The sequence below is a fragment of the Salmo salar genome, chromosome 20, assembly GCF_965601325.2.
Source record: "Salmo salar chromosome 20, fSalSal1, whole genome shotgun sequence".
Taxonomy (NCBI): domain Eukaryota; kingdom Metazoa; phylum Chordata; class Actinopteri; order Salmoniformes; family Salmonidae; genus Salmo; species Salmo salar.
Window position 1 is genome coordinate 30,105,694 of NC_138310.1, and position 20,918 is coordinate 30,126,611.

The 20,918-nt window shown below is 42.6% G+C and overlaps 2 protein-coding genes across 4 annotated transcripts in view; both read left to right on the plus strand.

Annotated features, from left to right (window-relative positions):
* Window positions 1-16,977, plus strand: part of LOC106580415 (synaptic vesicle glycoprotein 2C) — a 65,205-nt gene extending 48,228 nt beyond the window's left edge. The window contains exons 4-13 of one of the 2 annotated variants that reach the window (XM_014161451.2): window positions 1,703-1,854; window positions 8,491-8,624; window positions 9,457-9,546; window positions 10,222-10,332; window positions 10,441-10,529; window positions 10,958-11,122; window positions 11,427-11,560; window positions 11,786-11,992; window positions 12,236-12,395; window positions 12,544-16,977. In XM_014161451.2, coding sequence (XP_014016926.1) covers window positions 1,703-1,854; window positions 8,491-8,624; window positions 9,457-9,546; window positions 10,222-10,332; window positions 10,441-10,529; window positions 10,958-11,122; window positions 11,427-11,560; window positions 11,786-11,992; window positions 12,236-12,395; window positions 12,544-12,727 — 1,426 coding nt within the window. In that variant the 3' untranslated portion in view covers window positions 12,728-16,977. Of the gene's footprint in view, window positions 1-1,702; window positions 1,855-1,968; window positions 2,002-8,490; window positions 8,625-9,456; window positions 9,547-10,221; window positions 10,333-10,440; window positions 10,530-10,957; window positions 11,123-11,426; window positions 11,561-11,785; window positions 11,993-12,235; window positions 12,396-12,543 lie in introns of those variants that run through there. The other variant, XM_045703212.2, reaches the window with a different exon arrangement.
* Window positions 16,978-20,342: 3,365 nt separating this feature from the next.
* The window catches only part of LOC106580416 (ras GTPase-activating-like protein IQGAP2), an 82,854-nt gene continuing 82,278 nt past the window's right edge, over window positions 20,343-20,918 (plus strand). Inside the window, exon 1 of one of the 2 annotated variants that reach the window (XM_014161454.3) lies at window positions 20,343-20,837. In XM_014161454.3, the coding sequence (XP_014016929.1) occupies window positions 20,792-20,837 (46 nt within the window). In that variant the 5' untranslated portion in view covers window positions 20,343-20,791. The remainder of the gene's footprint in view (window positions 20,838-20,918) is intronic. The other variant, XM_014161455.2, reaches the window with a different exon arrangement.

Genomic DNA, 20,918 nt, shown 5'->3' on the forward strand with positions numbered 1-20,918 from the left:
TACAGAGAGAGAGGGAGAGAGCACTGGGGGAGTGGCGGCAGGTCAAGGAGACACAGGATGAGCAGCAGAGTGTGTGGCAGGAGCAGATGTAACAGATGTGTCTCGCTGCATGAAGCAAATGGTGGTCACACCAGATACTGACTGGTTTTCTGGTCCACACCCCTACCTTTTAAAAGAAGTTGTTTGTGACCAGCAGATGCGTATCCGTATTCCAAATCATGTGAAATCCATAGATTAGGGGCTAATTAACTTATTTCAATTGACTGATTTTTTTTTTAATATGAACTGTAACTCAGTAAAATCTTTGAAATTGTTGCATGTTGCATTTATATTTTTGTTCAGTATAGTTGTAAATCCCTCTGTCAACATGTTCTCATTCCCCTTCTGATATTTCATCCATGTAATCGCTAGAGATTTTCATCTCTCCTGTCTAGGATTAGGATTGTGTGACTAATGAATGTGTCAAGCATCCCCTGTCTGTAAGAATGTCAGTGTGCTCCTAACATCCATAATGAAAGCCTTTAGTTTACAACATGGATTCAATACAGGGGATTAAAACCTTGTTTCATTGAGGTGTGTCTTTGCAGAGATGTTTGTGCATCTTATACTTGGAGTGGATTAGTGCTTTTAACATTGCTGATAAAATACTTTACAATGTTCTTTTAAAACAATTTGCAGGAAATAATTTCCCTCATTCATCACATTCATTGAAAAAAAAGTTCAAAGAATGCACAAGAATGATACAAGCAATATCTTAACAAACCTGTTTTTATTTGTATTATATATATTTTTATGAAATCCAACCTATGCCTTATATCATAGGAGGAGGACTGAATATTGTCTATTTTATCATGAAATGACAACATTCTGTCCTTTTTGTTTCAGTCTTGTTGGCCTTAAGTGAAAGGCTCTGTGATAAATTATTGTCTAAAAAGTACTACTTGGCAGTTAAAGGCAGCTTTATGATGGACAAGTTAAATATTATTTGGAAACTACTGTACTAGCCTGGTACGACCATTCTGATGTCGCAAGCTTACATTCTGTTTCGCTACACGGTGAAAATAAGCAAGAGTGCAGGATGACCAATCAGGCTACTACTTACTGTACAGCACCATTTCTGAATGTCCATACTGTTGTTCACTGACTGCATGGTCTCTAGCCTCACATGTCTGGGAATGTACGAACAGAGCATTGATTTATCCAGAGAAAACATGGGAGGGGTGTAACGGTCCCTGTCAAGAGCTCATTTACTAATTGCCTCCCCGCCCCTCTCCCCAGAGACTCAGAGTAATCGAAAAGGTTTGCCAGCCAAACTGCCTTCTGGGAGCTAGCAGGTGTTGGAGTCTCGGAGGACTGGCTCTGAGCCTAATGGTTAACTGGAAAGCCAAGGAAATGCCCTTTTGGCAAAGTTGGCTTTTTTTGAGGAACATTGTTCCAGTGTTTGTTCCTATTGTCTACTTTTACAGTAGTAAAAACTGAACCACAGTTTGAAAGCTGTGTCACATCTGAAAAATACAAAAGGTTCCTCCAAAAAAATAGAGGCGCCACAAAATCTTTAGCATCCAGCAATATGTACTAAAGTTAAGTTAGAATAATTTACATGGGTCTATTTTATCTTAAATCATTTCTAAGGGTTGATAAAATGTTGCCCTCTGCATAACCTGTGTCCCTACTCAGTGTCCTGTCTTTGTGTCTCCTTCAGAACAGGGGGGGTTGTGCCTATAGTCTTCTCCTTTTTTGCGGAGGTGCTGTCCAGAGAGAAGAGAGGGGAGCACCTGAGCTGGCTGTGCATGTTCTGGATGATTGGAGAGATCTATGCTTCAGCCATGGCCTGGGCCATTATACCACACTACGGTGAGTCTTTATGCTTCAGCCATGGCCTGGGCCATTATACCGCACTACGGTGAGTCTTTATGCTTCAGCCATGGCCTGGGCCATTATACCACACTACGGTGAGTCTTTATGCTTCAGCCATGGCCTGGGCCATTATACCACACTACGGTGAGTCTTTATGCTTCAGCCATGGCCTGGGCCATTATACCGCACTACGGTGAGTCTTTATGCTTCAGCCATGGCCTGGGCCATTATACCACACTATGGTGAGTCTTTATGCTTCAGCCATGGCCTGGGCCATTATACTGCACTACGGTGAGTCTTTATGCTTCAGCCATGGCCTGGGCCATTATACCACACTATGGTGAGTCTTTAATGGCCCAGGCCATGGCTGAAGCATATACCAATAAATCAAATCAAATGTTGTTGGTCACATACACATGGTAAGCAGATGTTATTGCGAGTGTAGTGAAATGCTTGTAACTAAACCTAGTAAATGATTAGATGGTTATAATGCGTCTGAATGTGGTATATTATTTTGACATTGTTTAGTTTGTGTTAAAGAAAATCTTTAATTAAATAAAACTAATCTGCAGAAATCCAGGTTGGCAGAGTACAACCAGTGGAGGTGAAGGTTTGGCTGTGACCGTGGGTGAAGGTGCCAGTTTGCCCTGCTGGCACATGAAGGAATGTAATCTCTCTAAGCGGCTGCAGACTGAGAAAGGGACAGTTTAAGTGATTAATGTAGGCCTGTAAACCATGGGGATACACACATGCGCACTCAGAGACAAACACACACACACACACACACACACACACACTCACAGGCACATGGACAAACACATAGGGATATTTAAGGAATGAAGGTGTGCCGGAGGGAGATAGAAGGCTGTGATTTACGACGCTGCTACGCTGGAAATAAGCTGCACATATCAATAAAGACGAAGGAAAATGGCCTTTCCTCTGTTTATTCCTCTGTTTATTCCTCAAACTGTCTCTCTCTCTCTCTCTCTCTCTCTACGCCTGTCTCTCTCTCTCTCTACGCCTGTCTCGCGCTCTCTCTCTACGCCTGTCTCGCTCTCTCTCTCTACGCCTGTCTCGCTCTCTCTCTCTACGCCTGTCTCGCTCTCTCTCTCTACGCCTGTCTCGCTCTCTCTCTCTACGCCTGTCTCGCTCTCTCTCTACGCCTGTCTCGCTCTCTCTCTACGCCTGTCTCGCTCTCTCTCTACGCCTGTCTCGCTCTCTCTCTACGCCTGTCTCGCTCTCTCTCAACGCCTGTCTCGCTCTCTCTCAACGCCTGTCTCGCTCTCTCTCTACGACTGTCTCTCGCTCTCTCTCTACGCCTGTCTCTCGCTCTCTCTCTATGCCTGTCTCTCTCTCTCTACGACTGTCTCTCACTCTTTCTATGCCTGTCTCTCTCTATGCCTGTCTCTCTCTCTCTCTCTATACGCCTGTCTCTCTCTCTCTCTCTACGCCTGTCTCTCTCTCTCTCTCTTCGCCTGTCTCTCTCTACGCCTGTGTCTGTCTCTGTCTGTCTGTCTGTCTGTCTGTCTGTCTGTCTGTCTGTCTGTCTGTCTGTCTGTCTGTCTGTCTGTCTGTCTGTCTGTCTGTCTGTCTGTCTGTCTGTCTGTCTGTCTGTCTCTCTCTCTCTCTCTCTCTCTCTCTCTCTCTCTCTCTCTCTCTCTCTCTCTCTCTCTCTCTCTCTCTCTCTCTCTCTCTCTCTCTCTCTCTCTCTCTCTCTCTCTCTCTCTCTCTCTCTCTCTCTCTCTCTCTCTCTCTCTACGCCTGTCTCTCTCTGCTCATCCTTTCTTTCCCTTTCACTGCTTTTTTTTGTTTGTCTCTCTATCTCTCCCACCCACCTTTTACTCTCCCCCCTCGCCTTCTCTCTGTCTGGGGATGTTCTTCTTGATCAAACATAATTAGCTTTTCCTCCTTGCTCTGACGTAATGGGACAAAGCTACAGCTAGCCATGATTTATGTCGGGTGTGCTTTAGCCGAGCCGTGGGTGACGTCAGTGAGGGGCTTCTGAAGAGTCAGCATGGAGGAAATGAGCCGGCTGCACTGAGCCACTGAAACACCTGCTTGTACAAACACTGACTGCACTGTAGACATCGAAGGCAATGATACCTGACACAGTGGGGGTTCATTTAAGTTGAGGGTGCTGGTCACATCCAGATGAACACGCACGCACACACACACACACACACACACACACACACACACACACACACACACACACACACACACACACACACACACACACACACACACACACACACACACACACACACACACACATACACAGGGAGGATCAGTTTCAAAAGCCACTGTTTCTCTCTATTTTGCAGTGGCTATAGAGGATGGCTACAAACACAATCTGGGAAACTTAGCGAGTCTCACTGTGAAAGCTCTGCTATCAGATCTGCAGATATCCCTGTGAAGGCATGTCAGTAGACCCACTCTGCTCTCATTCTTCCTGACACACTCTGTCCTCTCTCTCTATGCTCTTTGTCTATCCTTACTCTCCTCTCTCTCAATGTTCTCTCTCTCTATGCTCTTTCTCTATCCTATCTCTCTCTCTCCTCTCTCTCAATGCTCTCCCTCTCTATTCTCTTTCTCTATCCTATCTCTCTCTCTCCTCTCTCTCAATGCTCTCCCTCTCTATGCTCTTTCTCTATCCTATCTCTCTCTCCTCTCTCTCAATGCTCTCCCTCTCTGTCCTCTCTCTCTATCCTCTCTTTCCAATCCCTCTCTCTCCCCCTCTCTTTCTCTCTGAGCGTGCCTTGCATACTCCAGCACTTTTCGATGGTTTTTATGTTTTCCTAAACTGCCGCAGTGCCCGCCAACAGTGATCCTGAGGAGTAGTCTATTGTCTAATACAGAAAAACATAATGATGGATTACCACACATCTACCACCTCATTGGTGTTTAATACTCCATTAAATCTCTTTAGGTAACTTCTCATATGCCTTCAACACTTGACAGCTCCTAATGTGTCCTAAAGCCCCATGACAAACACACAGCTGGATACTACAGAAGCCTGAATCAGCCTGCAGAGCTCTCATCATACTACAGGATACTGCTACCTTTTCTTACACTACTATTGCTCTGGTGGGAAGTTATGTGTGTGTCCCAAATGACACCCTATTCACTGTAGTGCACTACTTTTCACTAGTGCCCTAAGTTGGAGAGGGTGTGGGCTACACACTGCTGTTGTTTCCAGCTGTTACACTTTTGCTGGTTCCTAGTGCATTCAAGTGCTGTAACATGATTGTGGTCAATTGATTTGTTTTCGTGCTGTTCTTTTCTATATGAACAAGCCTTGAGTGGAATGGTCTGGCTTCCATTGACAAGAGGCAGAATGTTGAAAGGCTGTGTCAGAACTGAAAAGTGTTTAATTGTCTCTAAAATGGTTCTTTAAAAAAATGGTTGTCCTTCAGCAGTTTCACTATTCTCCAGCTTACCTGAGTCACTAAGTTGTGACCAAAGAGAAAACAAAGTCAGATAAAGGACTATTGTAGGCCACAACATTATGAGCCTCTCTCCTTCTCTCTCTCAGCTCTCTCCTACAAGGTCACCCCACAGCTACCTCTCCTACACACGCTTCCCCTCTCTCTAAGGTCTCACTCTCTTCTATGTCTCTCTCTCCTTTCAGGTTTCTCTCCCAGGTCTCTTTCTCTACTACTCTCTCTCTCTCTCTCTCTCTCTCTCTCCCTCAGGTCTCTCTTTCCTCTCTCTCTCCCTCAGGTCTCTCTCTCTCCTTCTCTCTCAGGTCTCTCTCTTTTTTCTTCTCTCTTTCTCCTTCTCTCTCAGGCCTCAGAGATGCAGAGAGCTACCCGACTCAGTCATCCATAAACTTTGTCAATTATGTACATAATCCCAGTAATGAGATTTCCAATGGCATAGGCAAAACACTAACCCTCTGGGTCTCACAGCACAGCTACACCACCATAAAAAAAGGCAATCACTGCAGCACACCAAATCTTACACACACATACATGTTCATACACACACACACACACACACACACACACACACACACACACACACACACACGTGCATCCATCCATGCAAAAACACATGCATTTACACCAACACCCGCATGAACACACACACAATACCCTGAATGTAAGGACTTAAGATGGTCTTCATGGTAATGCGTTATTGGGAATCCTTGGCATCGTTCCACACACACCTACAGGACTGCGTCATCATTACTCAGCACAAAACCACAGTAACACCCCCGTCCTATACATTAACACTAACACAGTGTGTGGATGACTTGGATGCACAAAAGGATGTAGAGTTTTCATGTGCCACCACTACTGTGCTGGGTGGTTGAAAATATATCAGAATTCTCATAACACTCTAGAATTAGAGCCATTGCTCTTTAAAGGAATGCATTTTCAACATCTATGACAACCTTTCTTTCTGCTTTGAACATAGCTGGCTTGACTTCCACAGTGGTTGAGAAATGATGGTATCAAATCCAGTTTCAATCTGCCGTTAAGATTATTTCCCAGCAGTAATTTCCTCTCATTAACATCCCCCACCCCCTCACCTCCCACTCCTGTTGATGGATAATGGTATTATTCCCTCAACGCGTGTGCAAAAAGACACAATCCAGAGGGAGAGACGTGGGAGGTCACGACTAACACGACAACCCCCCCCCCCCCCTCCATTTTTCCCCAAACACGAATAGGTAACATAAGCACACACACACCGCATTTACCCTCTTACACTAATGTAGCTACACTCCCACACACAGAAGAACAGTCATTTTCAGTACAAAGGAGATGAGGACAGCAAAAAATAGCCTGTACCGTTGTTTTCTATTCACCCTTTTACTGTGAAAGATGTTTGACTTTTTAGATGTTCCCTCGAATTTTCACCAACACCCATTGACGTGGGCAACAATTAAGATATTTATAATCCATTTCACAGAATATAAAAAAACATACATTTAAAGGTTTGAAGGGTTTACTGTGCCTGAGGGAGAACATCATAGATTGTAGTGCTGTACATGGCTAGTTCAGATGTTGAGGCTAAGATTGTTTACAGGGCTGTGTACTAATTACAATGATTGAGGAAAGATATAATTGAAGGTTTTAGCAGCCGTTTTCAACTCAAAGACATCACTAATCCAGCACGTTCCTCTCCAATTGAATGCTCCAGAAAATGACTTTACAATGTGCTGAGATAAGTGTCATTTAGAAAGGGGGAAATGGAAATTGATTGTGTGTGTGTGTTGCTGCTATGATGATTAATGGGACACAGTCTGCCTGTCGGATGAGATCAGGTGCAACATGATTTTAAAGCTGTAATATGTAACTCTTTGGGCGACCTGACCAAATGCACATAGAAATGTGAGTTATAGATAATTCTCATTTAACGTAAGTATAAAAGAAACGGTAGATCTGTTCTATGTGCGCTATTTCTATGCTTCCTGTTCTTAAGTTTAGTTTTTGAGTCTTTTACTTTCGTTTTTGTACACCAGCTTCAAACAGCTGAAAATACAATATTTTGGGCTATTGAAAATATATTTCACAGTGGTTTAGATGGTACAATGATTGTCTACACTTGTTTTGTCACAAACTGAAATTAGGCAAACTATTCGAATTTTAGCAACCAGGAAATGGTGGAGCGATGTCTGCATATTGCACCTTTTTAACTTAATTAATTAATAATTGCACCATTTTAACTTTTAACAATCAAATATTTTCCAGCACATTCAACGAACCTGTCTCTCTAAAGCTCTCCCAGGCCTCCACATATTCATTAATCTCTCCTCTCACACGTCCCACTGCAGTGGTGGGGCCAGCTTTCATTAAATGGCATTTTTTATTAACAGCGTTAAATCAGGTTCACATTACAAGACTCCCATAACACCATTCAAAACATTGTTTGAGTGAAAGATCTAGAGCTCTCCACCTGATAAGAATACATCTGATATCATTCAACCAGTCTTCCCAAGGGACCCATATGCAGTTCAATTGCATTGCTGGTGATCTTGCTATTCTGAATTGCTGGATAATTGTTGCCTGACTCATACTGAATTTAATTCAGCTGCTCTATCGATCGATCCATCTGAACCTACAGCACCATCCTAGAAGTCGTTTGTGCTGACGTCAAAATTTTGTGATTCATGATTCATGTAGGCCAGCTCTCATCCAACCCATCGGTTTCTGGGACCAATCAGAACGGTTTGATTGGTTCGCATTCGAGAAGTTGTCAGAGAAGAAGCAAATCCAGACTCATTGTGGTGAAGAAACGTTAGTGGGCGTGCCGTTTGGCCGGAGCGATGTGGAAGAGTAGCCCGGCAAGGATAATTGCCAGCTGGTTTAAAATGTCCTTTTCTTTCCTTTCCGTGTTGGGTGTGTGGTCTTCCAGAATAAACACCATAGGAACTGTGCAAATAGAACAGACATCACGTCACCAAGGGAAGCAACAATCAGTTGCTCAAAGTAACTTAAAAAAACCCCACTTCTGATAATGTTGAGTTACTATGAACTATGAGACCAACGACAAGATAAATATTGTATGAATAAAAAAGAGGCTCCCTCTCTTGAGAATGTGACCCTAATGTAAAATATGCTGATGTGTTCTCTTGTGTGTGATTGGTTGCTGATGGGTTCTCTTGCGTGTGATTGGTTACAGGCTGGAGTTTCAGTATGGGTTCGGCCTACCAGTTCCATAGTTGGAGGGTGTTTGTGGTGGTCTGCGCCCTGCCCTGCGTCTGTGCTGTGGTGGCTCTCACCTTTATGCCTGAGAGCCCCAGGTTTTACCTGGAGGTAAGGTAAAGCATTATGGGAAATGGGGTTTTAGGGAGAATGTTTGCCCCTCACAGGCTACATCAGTGGGGGAATCATAGGAGGTTGGAGGGAGGAGCTATAGGAGGACGTGCTCGTCGTAATGCCTGGAATGGAATCCATGGAACTGTATCAAACATATGGAATCCACATGTTTGACTCCGTTACATTAATTCCATTCCAGCCATTACAATGAGTCCATTATCCTTTAGCTCCTCCCACCAGCCTCCTCTGGTGGGCATGAATGGTCTCAGATTTTCAATTCAAGAGTTTCATTCTGAACAGTTTAGGCAACTAATAGGCAACTGTAGACCAATCCATTCCCAGATAGGCATGTAGCCCAGTTAATCCATCATTTAAGTCTGATAGTTGGTTATCATTAGCCCAGGGCCCTTAGCCTAAGGCCCAATAGAAACTATTTCCTCAGAAAACCATTGAACAGAGTGCATTATCCTAGGTTACTATCATGTTTAAGAGTGTTTGTAAAAGTTTGAGATAATTTGTTCTTTAACAGAAAGGCCTATGAGGCAAACAGTGAGTCAGCCTAATGTTTCAGCAGCAGAGGCCTTGGCTACACATTCCATGCCATTTCGCATGGTTTGCCTGCGATGGCAAATAAGAAAGCAAAAGGTCCGTGACAGTAGGCCTGTTACTGTAGGAGAATTACCCTTTGAAGTAAAATGAGTCATCATTGTCGTGACTCCTGTCATCTCAGCCCTTCTCCTCCTGTGTGAGCATGACTGTCACGGAGGAGCGCTCCCGGTTCTTTCTCCGTTAATCCCGTTAATTCCCTCCGGTTTCTCCCTCCTGTCAGGTGGGGAAGCATGATGAGGCTTGGATGATCCTCAAGCAGATCCATGACACCAACATGCGAGCGCGTGGGCAGCCGGAAAAAGTCTTCACCGTGAGTTTTTTCCAGCCTGTGCTCCTGTTTGCTCCTCACAGTAGAAAGGAAATTGGCTTATAACCGCCACCACGGTGACCTGTTAAAATCTGTGCTGAGAATCATATCTGTGATATGAGAAGGTTTTGAAAGGTGATTTGTGTCATTCGAACACACGATGGAAAGGAGCATCCCAATCGATCCGCATTTAGAGCTTTGAATTTGGAGTCAGATTTAAAGCCTTTCAAACCTCTGATACAAACCTCTTTAAAGTAAAATAAAGCTCTAGCACACCATGATACAACTGTAGCCTATATTTTTCAGCTGGAGGTTTTTGCTGCTAATGCAATAGCATAAGGGCGCAATTATTCTGGCATTGCAAAACCTGGGTATCATCTCTTTAAGGACTGTGCATAGCCTACATGTTTCCATGAGCAAATCAAATTGCAATGTAAAATAGTTGTGGATACTGTAAGCGAACCAGGTCAATTCCAATTCCTCTCAGAGGTGGCTCCAGGGTCCGTGTTTCCTTGTACCACCCAGAGAGGGATATCCAATGAAGGGATGATACACAGATGACCTTCCAGTTACATTTCTCCACCAGCAGTAGCCTACATGAAAGAAACAGCATTAACATGACTTTTGACTGAATTATGTTGTTATTGAAAACTCAATTTCCCATCATTCCCATCCCAGGTGAACAGAATCAAGATCCCCAAGCATCTGGATGAGCTGGTGGAGATGAAGTCAGAGTCTGGGAACGCAGTCTCCAAGGTCCTCTTCAGGTCAAAGACAGAGCTACGTGGGGTGGGTTTTCTCTGCCTCTCCACCTGTTGGCTCGGTAGATGGTCATGATATCCTGCACTGCACACTCACAAATCATCATTGATGTGTCTCTCTTCTTTCTCCATGCAGATCTTGGTTAACTTTATTAAGTGTTTTGACTACCCTCTGAAAGAAAACACTATCAAGCTGGCTATTGTGTGGTTTACACTATCATTTGGGTAAGCTTTGTGTTGTAATGTAATAGACTGCCGCTCCCACCCTCTCTTGATAGAACGTTTTGTTTCTCCATTTAGAGATGTACATAGAAGTCAGAATAGGCTAATTTCCTTCGTCAGGAAATAGCAGAGACTTGAGCTTGGAGAACTACTGAATCAATACACTTTCATTGGGCTCTCCTCTCAGTGTGACAGGATGGGAATGCAAGCAGCCTGAGGAAAATAAAAAATCCAACACAAATGTTGTATTCTTCCCCTATAGTGCCAATACATTTAGACAGTCTGGTTTAATATACTGTAAAGATCTGTCTTTCTGCACATTTGTTAACTGATATCCACTGATTTGACTCCCTACACCCAATCCCTTGTGGTACGTACATAACCTAACCTGTGTGTTTGCGACGCCACTGTATCTGTGTGTGTGGATGCAGGTACTACGGCCTGTCTGTGTGGTTCCCTGACGTCATCAAGCATCTTCAGGCAGACGACTATGCCTCCAAGGTGAAGACCCACAGCAACGAACGCATCGAGGACTTCACCTTCAACTTCACCCTGGAGAACCAGATCCACACCAACGGGGTCTTCATCAGCGACAGGTAGGAAGGAAGGAGAAAACTTCCACACTAATGAATCATGGTCAAGTAGTTATAACTTCATCCTCAATGAAAAGGGGACTTTATAGACTAAAATGGAGTATGGATGAAAAATGTGAATCATTATTATGGCACTTTTATATTCATATGGCATGTTGATTTATCTGCACTGTCCCTGTCAACTAGATAAGATGGATCAACTTTATTAAGTTGAATACAGAATAGCCACCAAGGATGTCTCTGTAAAATGTAGGCGTTAGTAACTAACCATGTCCACACATACACTTTCCTCTGTTGATCGGTCCAGATTTGTTAATATGAAGTTGAAGTCCGTCACCTTCATTGACTCCACCTTCCGTAACTGCTACTTTGACGACGTGACGTCGGTGGGATCCTACTTCCGGAACTGTACCTTCATCGAGGCATTCTTCTACAACACTGGTAAGAAAGACGGAGAGATGGACAGAAACACTTTTCTTCTAAGCCATCACTCCTGAATCAAAAGAGTTATGTTCCATTTTGCATAGGCAACACAGACACAGTATATGGTTTCATACACAGTATATGGTTACACAGAGAGCGTTATAATGTTTGCTGAATGGGTATTGTGCTTTCTCAGCTATTATCCTGTGTCAGCCAGGCTTCTTTCCCTATTTTTGATGGCAGACATCGATGACTCAAAACTGATAGACGGCACAGAGGTGATCAACAGCTCGTTCCACCACAACAAGACGGGCTGTCAGATGACGTTTGACGACGACTACAGCGCCTACTGGGTCTACTTTATCAACTTCCTGGGAACTCTAGCTGTTCTACCCGGCAACATTGTTTCTGCACTGCTCATGGATAAGATTGGACGCCTTTCGATGTTAGGTACATACAGGGACAGTCTGCGTAGTCTGTTCTTAGGGCTACCTTTGTTATGAGCATTACTGTAGAGTGTTCAAATAATAAATTATGTGTGTGTGTGTGTGTGTGTGTGTGTGTGTGTGTGTGTGTGTGTGTGTGTGTGTGTGTGTGTGTGTGTGTGTGTGTGTGTGTGTGTGTGTGTGTGTGTGTGTGTGTGTGTGTGTGTGTGTGTGTGTGTGTGTCTGTGTCTGTGTGTGTATGGGACAGGTGGCTCCATGGTTCTGTCAGGGATCAGTTGTTTCTTCCTGTGGTTCGGCACCAGTGAGTCGATGATGATCTTCATGCTGTGCCTTTACAACGGCCTGAGCATATCAGCCTGGAACTCACTGGACGTGGTCACCACAGAGTCCTTCCCTACAGACAGGAGGTATGGTTAGCAGAATAATAGGAATACTCCATTTCTATGTGTACACAACACGCATGCACAAACACACAAATATACTTACAAAACCTTTTAAATCACTAAATTGCATTTGTAATTTGTTTCTGTCTCTCTCTCTTTCTTTCTCTCTCAGAGGGACAGGTTTTGGGTTCTGTAATGCTCTGTGTAAGTTAGCTGCCGTGTTGGGGAACATGATCTTTGGGTCGCTGGTTGGCATCACCAAGGCCATCCCCATCCTCCTGGCCTCATCTGTGCTGGTGTGTGGAGGTCTGGTGGGGCTCCGGCTGCCTGATACTCGGGCCAACGTCCTCATGTAGCCCCAGGAAGGACCACCTCATCTGGGGAAGACCTGGGCCAAACCTGGGGACGGCATGGGAAACAAGGAGCAGAATGGTGCAAAGGGTTTAGTTCAAATGTTTCCTTATGGATTTTGATATTTGATTTCTTTATTGCCCCTTCTGGTCTCACAGGGAGTTCAATTGCATAACCCCCCCATCCCATATCTCTTTGAAACAGTATACTTTTACTTTGTCAATGTATTTATGTACAGGACCCAAGTACCAGACCTTCTGGATACATCCCTGGGGTCGAGCGAGAACTCCTATTTCTTAGTGAATGTATTGTTTGGGAATGTCACAACACCCCTCTAAGATTAAATCAATATTTTAATGTTATTTTATCATGATATAATCATAACAGTTAGTGGATATTTTAGTTAAGCTTGTGGCTCATTGGCTATCTATATGACTTATTGCCTGTGGATTATGTCCATCCATACCATCATAGTATTAGCTGTGAAGGAAACCCTGGGGGTCCTGTAGTCTGTTCTATAGTTGGTTGATGTGAAGTCTAGATCAGTGGTGTATGTGTGAGGAAATATCAGTGTCAATGGCTGTCGGCTATGAGTTGGCTGGTGGAATCAGCACTGGGTTAGTGCTATGAGAGTTGTGTAGATATCAGTAGTGCCTGTTGCGTTGTACTGTATGAGCACAGTTTGTCTGGAGCCATTGCAGGGACAGGGTTAGTGAGTGCTGTAAATATCAATGTGTTTTTATTAGGCCAAAACAGATGGAGGAGAGAGGGAAAAACAAGCTGTAATGAGCACAGCCAGCCTGCTGTGGGAGAGAAGGGGGAATAGATGATCAGAAAGACTGGAGAGATCACACAGCTGCAACACAGGTGGCCTGGACAGAGAGACAGACAGACTGGCAGGGAGGCAGAACCAGAGAGAGAACAAGTGTATTTCTGGGCTACCGTGAAGAGTATAGATGGATCTTTGTCAGGCTTGACGTGTTCTCCTGTCTTTTCACCTGATGTTTGTACTGTATGTACCCTGCACTTGTTATGTCTGCTGGATATGTGCACATACCCTGAACCGTCAACCATCTAGAGTCATGGTGATGGACAGGATTTAACCTGCAGGAGCTGGTTTGAAGCCTAGCTTCTCACAGATAACATCAGAAACTATTATAGCATGTTCGTTTATTAGTTTACGCTGACAGATGCATAACGAGGTTTTTATCAGTGTTCTGCCCCACACTATCACATTCACATATAGACACTCAGATCTCCAAGCCCTTTGCACAAGTTCTCTACCCAAGAATAAAAAGGCCATATTTAATAACTTGAATTATTGTTATTTTAAGTGTACATACTAAATCTATCAATATGTCTTAAGATATTTACATTATTTGCAGGTATGTATCTGCACCTATTCTAAACTTTTTGTTGGGGAAAATGTAAGAATCCCTTTTTTTTCTGCAAAAAATATTGTTCTCTCCTCCTATATGTTGTATTGTATGCAGGCTCGCAGAAAGGGCTTTGTTAATGTTCAGCCTTTTGATTTGGCGTTTCTGTTTAACGTCGCTTGTGGCATTGAATTTATATAGACATGTCATGCTGCTTCCTATTCAAGATACTGAAGGGCCTTTTTTTAAATGTGCCTCTCCTTCGCTGGAGCGTTCTCCGCATAGAAGGGTACAGGAGGTAAACAGGAAGTGAACTGTGTGTGTGGTGTGTGATGTCCCTTCTCACCACAGTCAGCATTTTTAAGTACATCATTACATTGGTGTGACCGTGACAGACGTGTGAAGGTACAACATCCATCCTATCCGTTTCATATGTTTAAAAAAAGATGCCCTCCCCTTTTGAGATGAAGTTGGAAGATGATCTCATTTAAACTGAATTGGGGAGATCAACTACCATTTTAGAAAAACTGAGAGCAATAAGCTATTTATTAACTACTTGCATAAGAGTGAGTGTAACTGCTTGCATATTTTAAGCAATTTTTTTAAGTTTTACAACTTTTTGAGTAAACAATTTCAGTGCTTGTTATAAATTTAAAAAAATGAAACACCATACTGATAATTTGGAAGACATTTTAGAATCAGTAACAAAATCTTATATTTTTTGGAAGGCTTTTAGCCATATATACAAACTGTGTACACAATGAACATGATTCAATACAAAGTTAAGTTACAAATCTTACACTTTATAATGGAATTTCATTAGTGCTAATGTTCCCCTGTCTAAAATGTCACCCAAATTTGGCAAATGCATCTGATGTTTACAAGCAATCCTGTAGAAATCTGTTGTTATTACTGTAAACAGTATGATCTCCAGGTCTACATACTGTAGCTCTATAGTGTTTTCATATCCAATTCACAGGTCTACATCTCTACATGGCTCTATAGTGTTTTCTGTGGTTTACTGCCGGTGTAGCACGCCTGTTTCTGTGTGTGTCGTTTCTGTGAGTATATCGTAGTTTTAGTAGTCCACTGTATCAAAACTGCTGTCTGCTTGCCCCCTCCTCATATCTAAAGAAAAGGGCAGGCTTCCAATAATGGGTACATGTAGGTGTGTGCGCTTGTGTTGTTTGCTTTACATCGTCTTGGATACAGGAAAGTCTGTTTTCTGATTGTTTGTGTCTTGGTATGCATTACAAATTAGCAACAACTGAATTTTTGATGACTTCATGATTTTAAAGTGATGACATTATCAACAAAACTTGAGTATTTATAGTAGTAGCAGTGACATGGCAAAGCCATTCTGATTAGGCTGATGTCAAACCAAAGCTACTGACTACTGTTACCACCTCAGCAGTGATATGCATTCAATAAGGTACCAGTTGTTTATGAACAAGAATTGCAGCTATATGATGGTACTGGATGTGTTTAAACCTTGCCTCTTAACCTAATTGTGACAGCATTGACTATGGTATCTTACAAAAGATAAATAAGTATCTCTTTCTTTTGTTTTCTGGGGGGAGGTTATTGTATGAGTGTGTGTTTGCTTGCGTGTGTGTATGTGTGTGTGTAAATATTGTACATAATCAATGCTGTAATTTGTGGACTTCTGAGTTCATTCTGTATGCTTTTTGATTGAGTGATGCATCTCCAGCTTTGTTCAAGCGATAACTCCATGTTGTACATCTGTGTCTCCTCGACTACTGTGTATATAAACTTGCATGCGTGTATGAAAACTTCTTCTTTTGTGTTCTTACTATAATCTTCTACCAGAAGAAAATAAAATCTTTTTTTTTTAGAAAAAAGTGAATGTATCACTCTAGTTAGTTTTTGTTTGGCCATTTTGTTGAAGTGAACAAGGTGTGTACTCAGATTAATATAGATGTGTATATTATTGTGAAAAGAATGCCAATCGTGGGATGACTGTACGTACAGAGGTCTATAAACATGAAGCTGTGTAGAGAAATATTTGCCAAATGATGCCCTGCGAATATTGTTTTAATTAAAGGGGAATGACAGGAATAGCAGACAGTGCTGTTTATGAGCGTCACGTATATGAAATAAAGAATGATGTTCTCTAGCAAATTAAATCATGTGTTCCTCTGCATATAAAGCTACACAACATTGAGTACATTGCAGCTTACATAGATAGGTCTACTGCAGGTAATTTTGGAGACAATATTATGTCAGAGTGCATGCACACTGGAGCGCATTGGCCCAAAAATACTACACCTCAATAATAATAATAATAGCATTGTTTAGTTCTGCGCTCTCACAATCACAACTCAAAAAGATTTAATCGTATGAGTTACTGTGCCTTCAATGTTTGCAAATCAGATATCAATTGTTGTTGGGAATAAAGAAGGTCCATTTTCAATTAGTATTGTTGGGTTCTGAGAATATGAAATATACTTATTCATGTCACTGAGGGAGAGAGGGTAATGTATAACATTTACATTATGTCAGGATATGTTATTGTTAGCCATCAGGGATCCTATGGGAGAAGAGACAGTCTGGTACCAGACACCATGACAGACGTTAGTTGAGCAGGGAAGCGATCACATGTGGCAGGCATTGATAAGGGGAGAGATCTTTGGATTAGACTTCAAGGGGGTTGAGGTCATGTCAGGTCACCTTAAGGGAGAAGGAAGGGTTTATTACCCCATCACTTTGTCTTCCTATCGAACCATAAAATATGTAAGGGTTGGAGAGAAGGAGGAGTGCATCTAAATTGGACTATATATACACTTGGGTTGGTGGAAACATGTTTTGTCTGATGCAGCTGTATTGATCCTCTGGGAGAATAAACTTGGTTAAGCTTTCATAGTGTCCGTTGAGTTTTTTACTCTGAGAATTAGAACCTAACAGTATAGTCTACTATAATTCCAGTCTATAAAGTAGGAAAAGATACAGTTGAACCAAAGTGAGGGCTTATGGTATTAGTTTTAAACAACAACACAAACAACAGCAACAATAAAGACATTTCCATATTCACTGCCTTGTTTTCATAGCTAGTAGGCATTAAGCATATAAAGTAATTACATTTACCCCTGGCTTTTCCCTTTTAATTAGAAAAATAAACCTTCCAACAAAACAAACAGATAAAATGTACATATAAATTTAACTTGGAATTTGGAGTTAATGCCTTCTCACACACAGTATTTGAAAATGTCTACAATGGAATGCCTGCTTATTGCCCTGCAAAGGCAACATTAGCACGGTCTGTCAGCCTACAGTGCATTTGGAAAATGTTCAGATCTTTTCCCAGATTTTGTTACTTTGCAGCTTATTTCTTGCAAATGTATAAAAAACTAAAACAGAAATACCTTATTTACATAAGTATTCAGACCCTTTGCTATGAGACTCAAACTTGAGCTCAGGTGCATCCTGTTTCCATTGATCATCCTTGAGATTTTTCTACAACTCGATTGGGGTCCACCTGTGGTAAATTTAATTGATTGGACATGATTTGGAAAGGCTCACACCTGTCTATATCAGGTCCCACAGTTGACAGTGCATGTCAGAGCAAAAACCAAGCCATGAGGTTGAAGGAATTGTCCGTAGAGCTCCAAGACAGGATTGTGTCGAGGCACAGATCTGGGGAAGGGTGCTAAAAAAATGCAGAAGTATTGAAGGTCCCCAAGAACACAATGGCCTCCATTAACCTTAGATGGAAGAAGTTTGGAACCACTGTTCCTAGAGCTGACTGCCTGGTCTAACTGAGTAAGTGGGGGAGAAGGACCTTGGTCAGGGAGGTGACCGAGAACCCGATGGTCACTCTGACAGAGCTCTAAAGTTCCTCTGTGGAGCTGGGAGAACCTTCCAGAAGGACAACCATCTCTGCAGCACTCCACCAATCAGATGGAAGCCACTCCTCAGTAAAAGGCACATAACAGCCCGATTGGAGTTTGCCAAAAGGCACCTAAAGAATTTCAGACCATGAGAAACAAGATTATTTTGTCTGATGAAATCAAGATTGAAGTTTTTGACCTGAATGCCAAGCGTCACATCTGGAGGAAATCTGGCACCATCCCTACAGTGAAGCATGGTGGTGGCAGCATCATGCTGAGGGGATGTTTTTCAACGGCAGGGACTGGGAGACTAGTCAGGATCGAGGCAAAGTTGAATGGAGCAAAGTACAGAGAGCTCCTTGATGAAAACCTGCTCCAGAACGCTCAGGACCTCAGACTGGGGTGAAGGTTCACCTTCCAACAGGACAATAACCCTAAAACCACAGGTAAGACAACGCAGGAGTTGTTTCGGGAGAAGTTTCTGAATGTCCTTGAGTGGCCCAGCCAGAGCCCGAACTTGAACCTGATCGAACATCTCTGGAGAGACCTGAAAATAGCTGTGCAGCGATGCTCCCCATCCAACCTGACAGAGCTTGAGAGGATCTGCTGCGAATAATGGGAGAAACTCCCTAAATGCAGGTGTGCCAAGCTTGTAGCGTCATACTCAAGAAGACTTGAGGCTGTAACCGCTGCCAAAGGTGCTTCAATTTAATACATTTGCCAAAAAATGTAAAAACCTGTTTTTGCTTTGTCATTATGGGATATTGTGTGTAGATTGATGAGGGGAAGAAAACAATTTAATACATTTTAAAATAAGGCTGTAACGTAACAAAATGTGAAAAAGGTTGAGGGTATACTTTCCGAATACTTTCCAAATTCACTGTACATGCATTTCTCAGGCCTGTTCAGAAACCCATTAGCTAAACTATCAGGGACTAAAAAGCATGGCTGAGTAATCCAAAGGAATTGTGTTTAGTGGTCCCTATGGGTGTGTCCAAAATTCTTCCTCTTCCCCCTTTATAGTGCACTACTTTCACCATAGCCCGATGGGCACTTATTGTGCACTACTTTGACCATAGCCCTATGGGCACTTATTGTGCACTTCTCTAACCAGCGCCCTATGGGCCCTTACAGTGTACTATTTTTGACCAGAGCTATATGGGGCCTGGTCAAAAGTAGTGCATCACTCAGAACCCCCTCAACCTGCTGACCCAGGGCCTAACTACAGCATTTGGGGCCCTGGAGCATCAACCTCCTGGAGCCCCCCACCCCCAGGAGGTGTTGAAATGCAGCTAACTTCCTGCATTTCAACACATTTTGCCATGGTACAGAAAGAAACATTTGCAGTGTTATAATGGAATTCTACACATTTTGTCATGAGATAAAGAGAAAATGTTTTAAAGCTAATTTCCTGCAATTCTACACTTTTTGCCATAAGGCAGGTATTTTTTTTTTTTTGCTGTTTCATAACTCCTCTCATGCTTTTATTTAGAATGTGTGATGACGCTGAGAGAAAATGTTGCAGTTTTAAAGCTAATTTCCAGTTATTTTACACATTTTGCCATGAGGCTGAGAGAAAATCTGCAGTTTTAAGCGAATTTCCTGCTATTCTACACATTTTGCCCTGAGGCTGAGAGAACATTTGGCATTTTTAAAGCTAATTTCCTGTAATTCTAAAAATGTTGCTATCATAATATGCTATCTGGGGGCCTCCGACCTCCAGGGAGCTCCAAACCCCAAACGTGCCAAGCGTGTCTTTTCGGTAATCCGGTTTTCGCAGAACCTAACCTTGATGTGTGAAGTGAAACCCTCTGATGTCTAAAAGCCTAACCAACTTCACCATGCATTTTTCCATAAACCAATCAGATACACTTTTTATACCCTTTTATTGTAATGATTCCACTGACACCCATTTCATTTGCTGTCTTGAGGGTATATTGTTTCCCTCATTCTGACAGCAAGAGATGGACAGCTGTCATGATAAATTGGTCGCCAGGTGGTGCTGGGGACAGCTAGATAATTAGAGCGTCAGATCAGGGGCGTATTCATTACGCCAATTCTGTTGCAAAACGTTTAAACGGGAGCAAACGGAACACAATTCGGGAGGGATTTTCCTGAATTTGTCCAATTGTAACTCTCGTTTTAGTTGCAAAACGTTCCCTTTTGCAACTGTTTGGCTAATGAGTACACCCCAGGGGTGTATTCATTACTCGGATTATGTTGCACAACGTTTGGTCTGTTGAAGCTATGAGCTATGGCAAGAATAGCTCAAAGAGAAACAACAGTCCATCATTACTTTAATTCTTTACTCGGATTCCGTTGCAAAATGTTTGGTCGGTTGCACAACGTTTTACAACGGAAACCGTCTACTTTAGGAACCATATGGAAGCAAACGGGACGAAGGAAAAGGGAGCTACCATCATTAGTCCAATATAAACGCGTTTTCGTTGGGAAACGTTTTCCGTTTGAATTAAACGGTTTCCGTTGCAAAACGTTGCGCAACCGACCAAACGTTTAGCAACGGAATCCGAGTAAAGAATTTACCCCAGTTCAGAGCGCACTGACTGTGAACACTTACACTGAGACAGAGGAAACCTCAAGCACTTTCTGACATGACCCAGCAAAGGTGAACAACGCGATGGGAGTTCTGCTGAGAAAGTGACAGGAGGCATTTCGACGAAAAGGAAGTTTAGAAAACTAGAAGTTAATCTTCTCTCGATAGTGTCACAACTAAGAATATTTTTTTGACTCATCTTAAAACCAAAAGCGCGGCTTATGGTTTTCTGATAGCTAGCATTGGTTGGGTAACATTCATCAAGTTCATAACCGGGGGAACAGAGGCAGGATGTACTATGAAGAAAAAGCTAATTCACACAAGCCACGTTATGGAAGTAAGTAAAAGTGACCTAACCCACCATTTTTTAAAGTTAATTCAATCGACATAGTTTTTATTGTAGCTTTCATATTTTAAG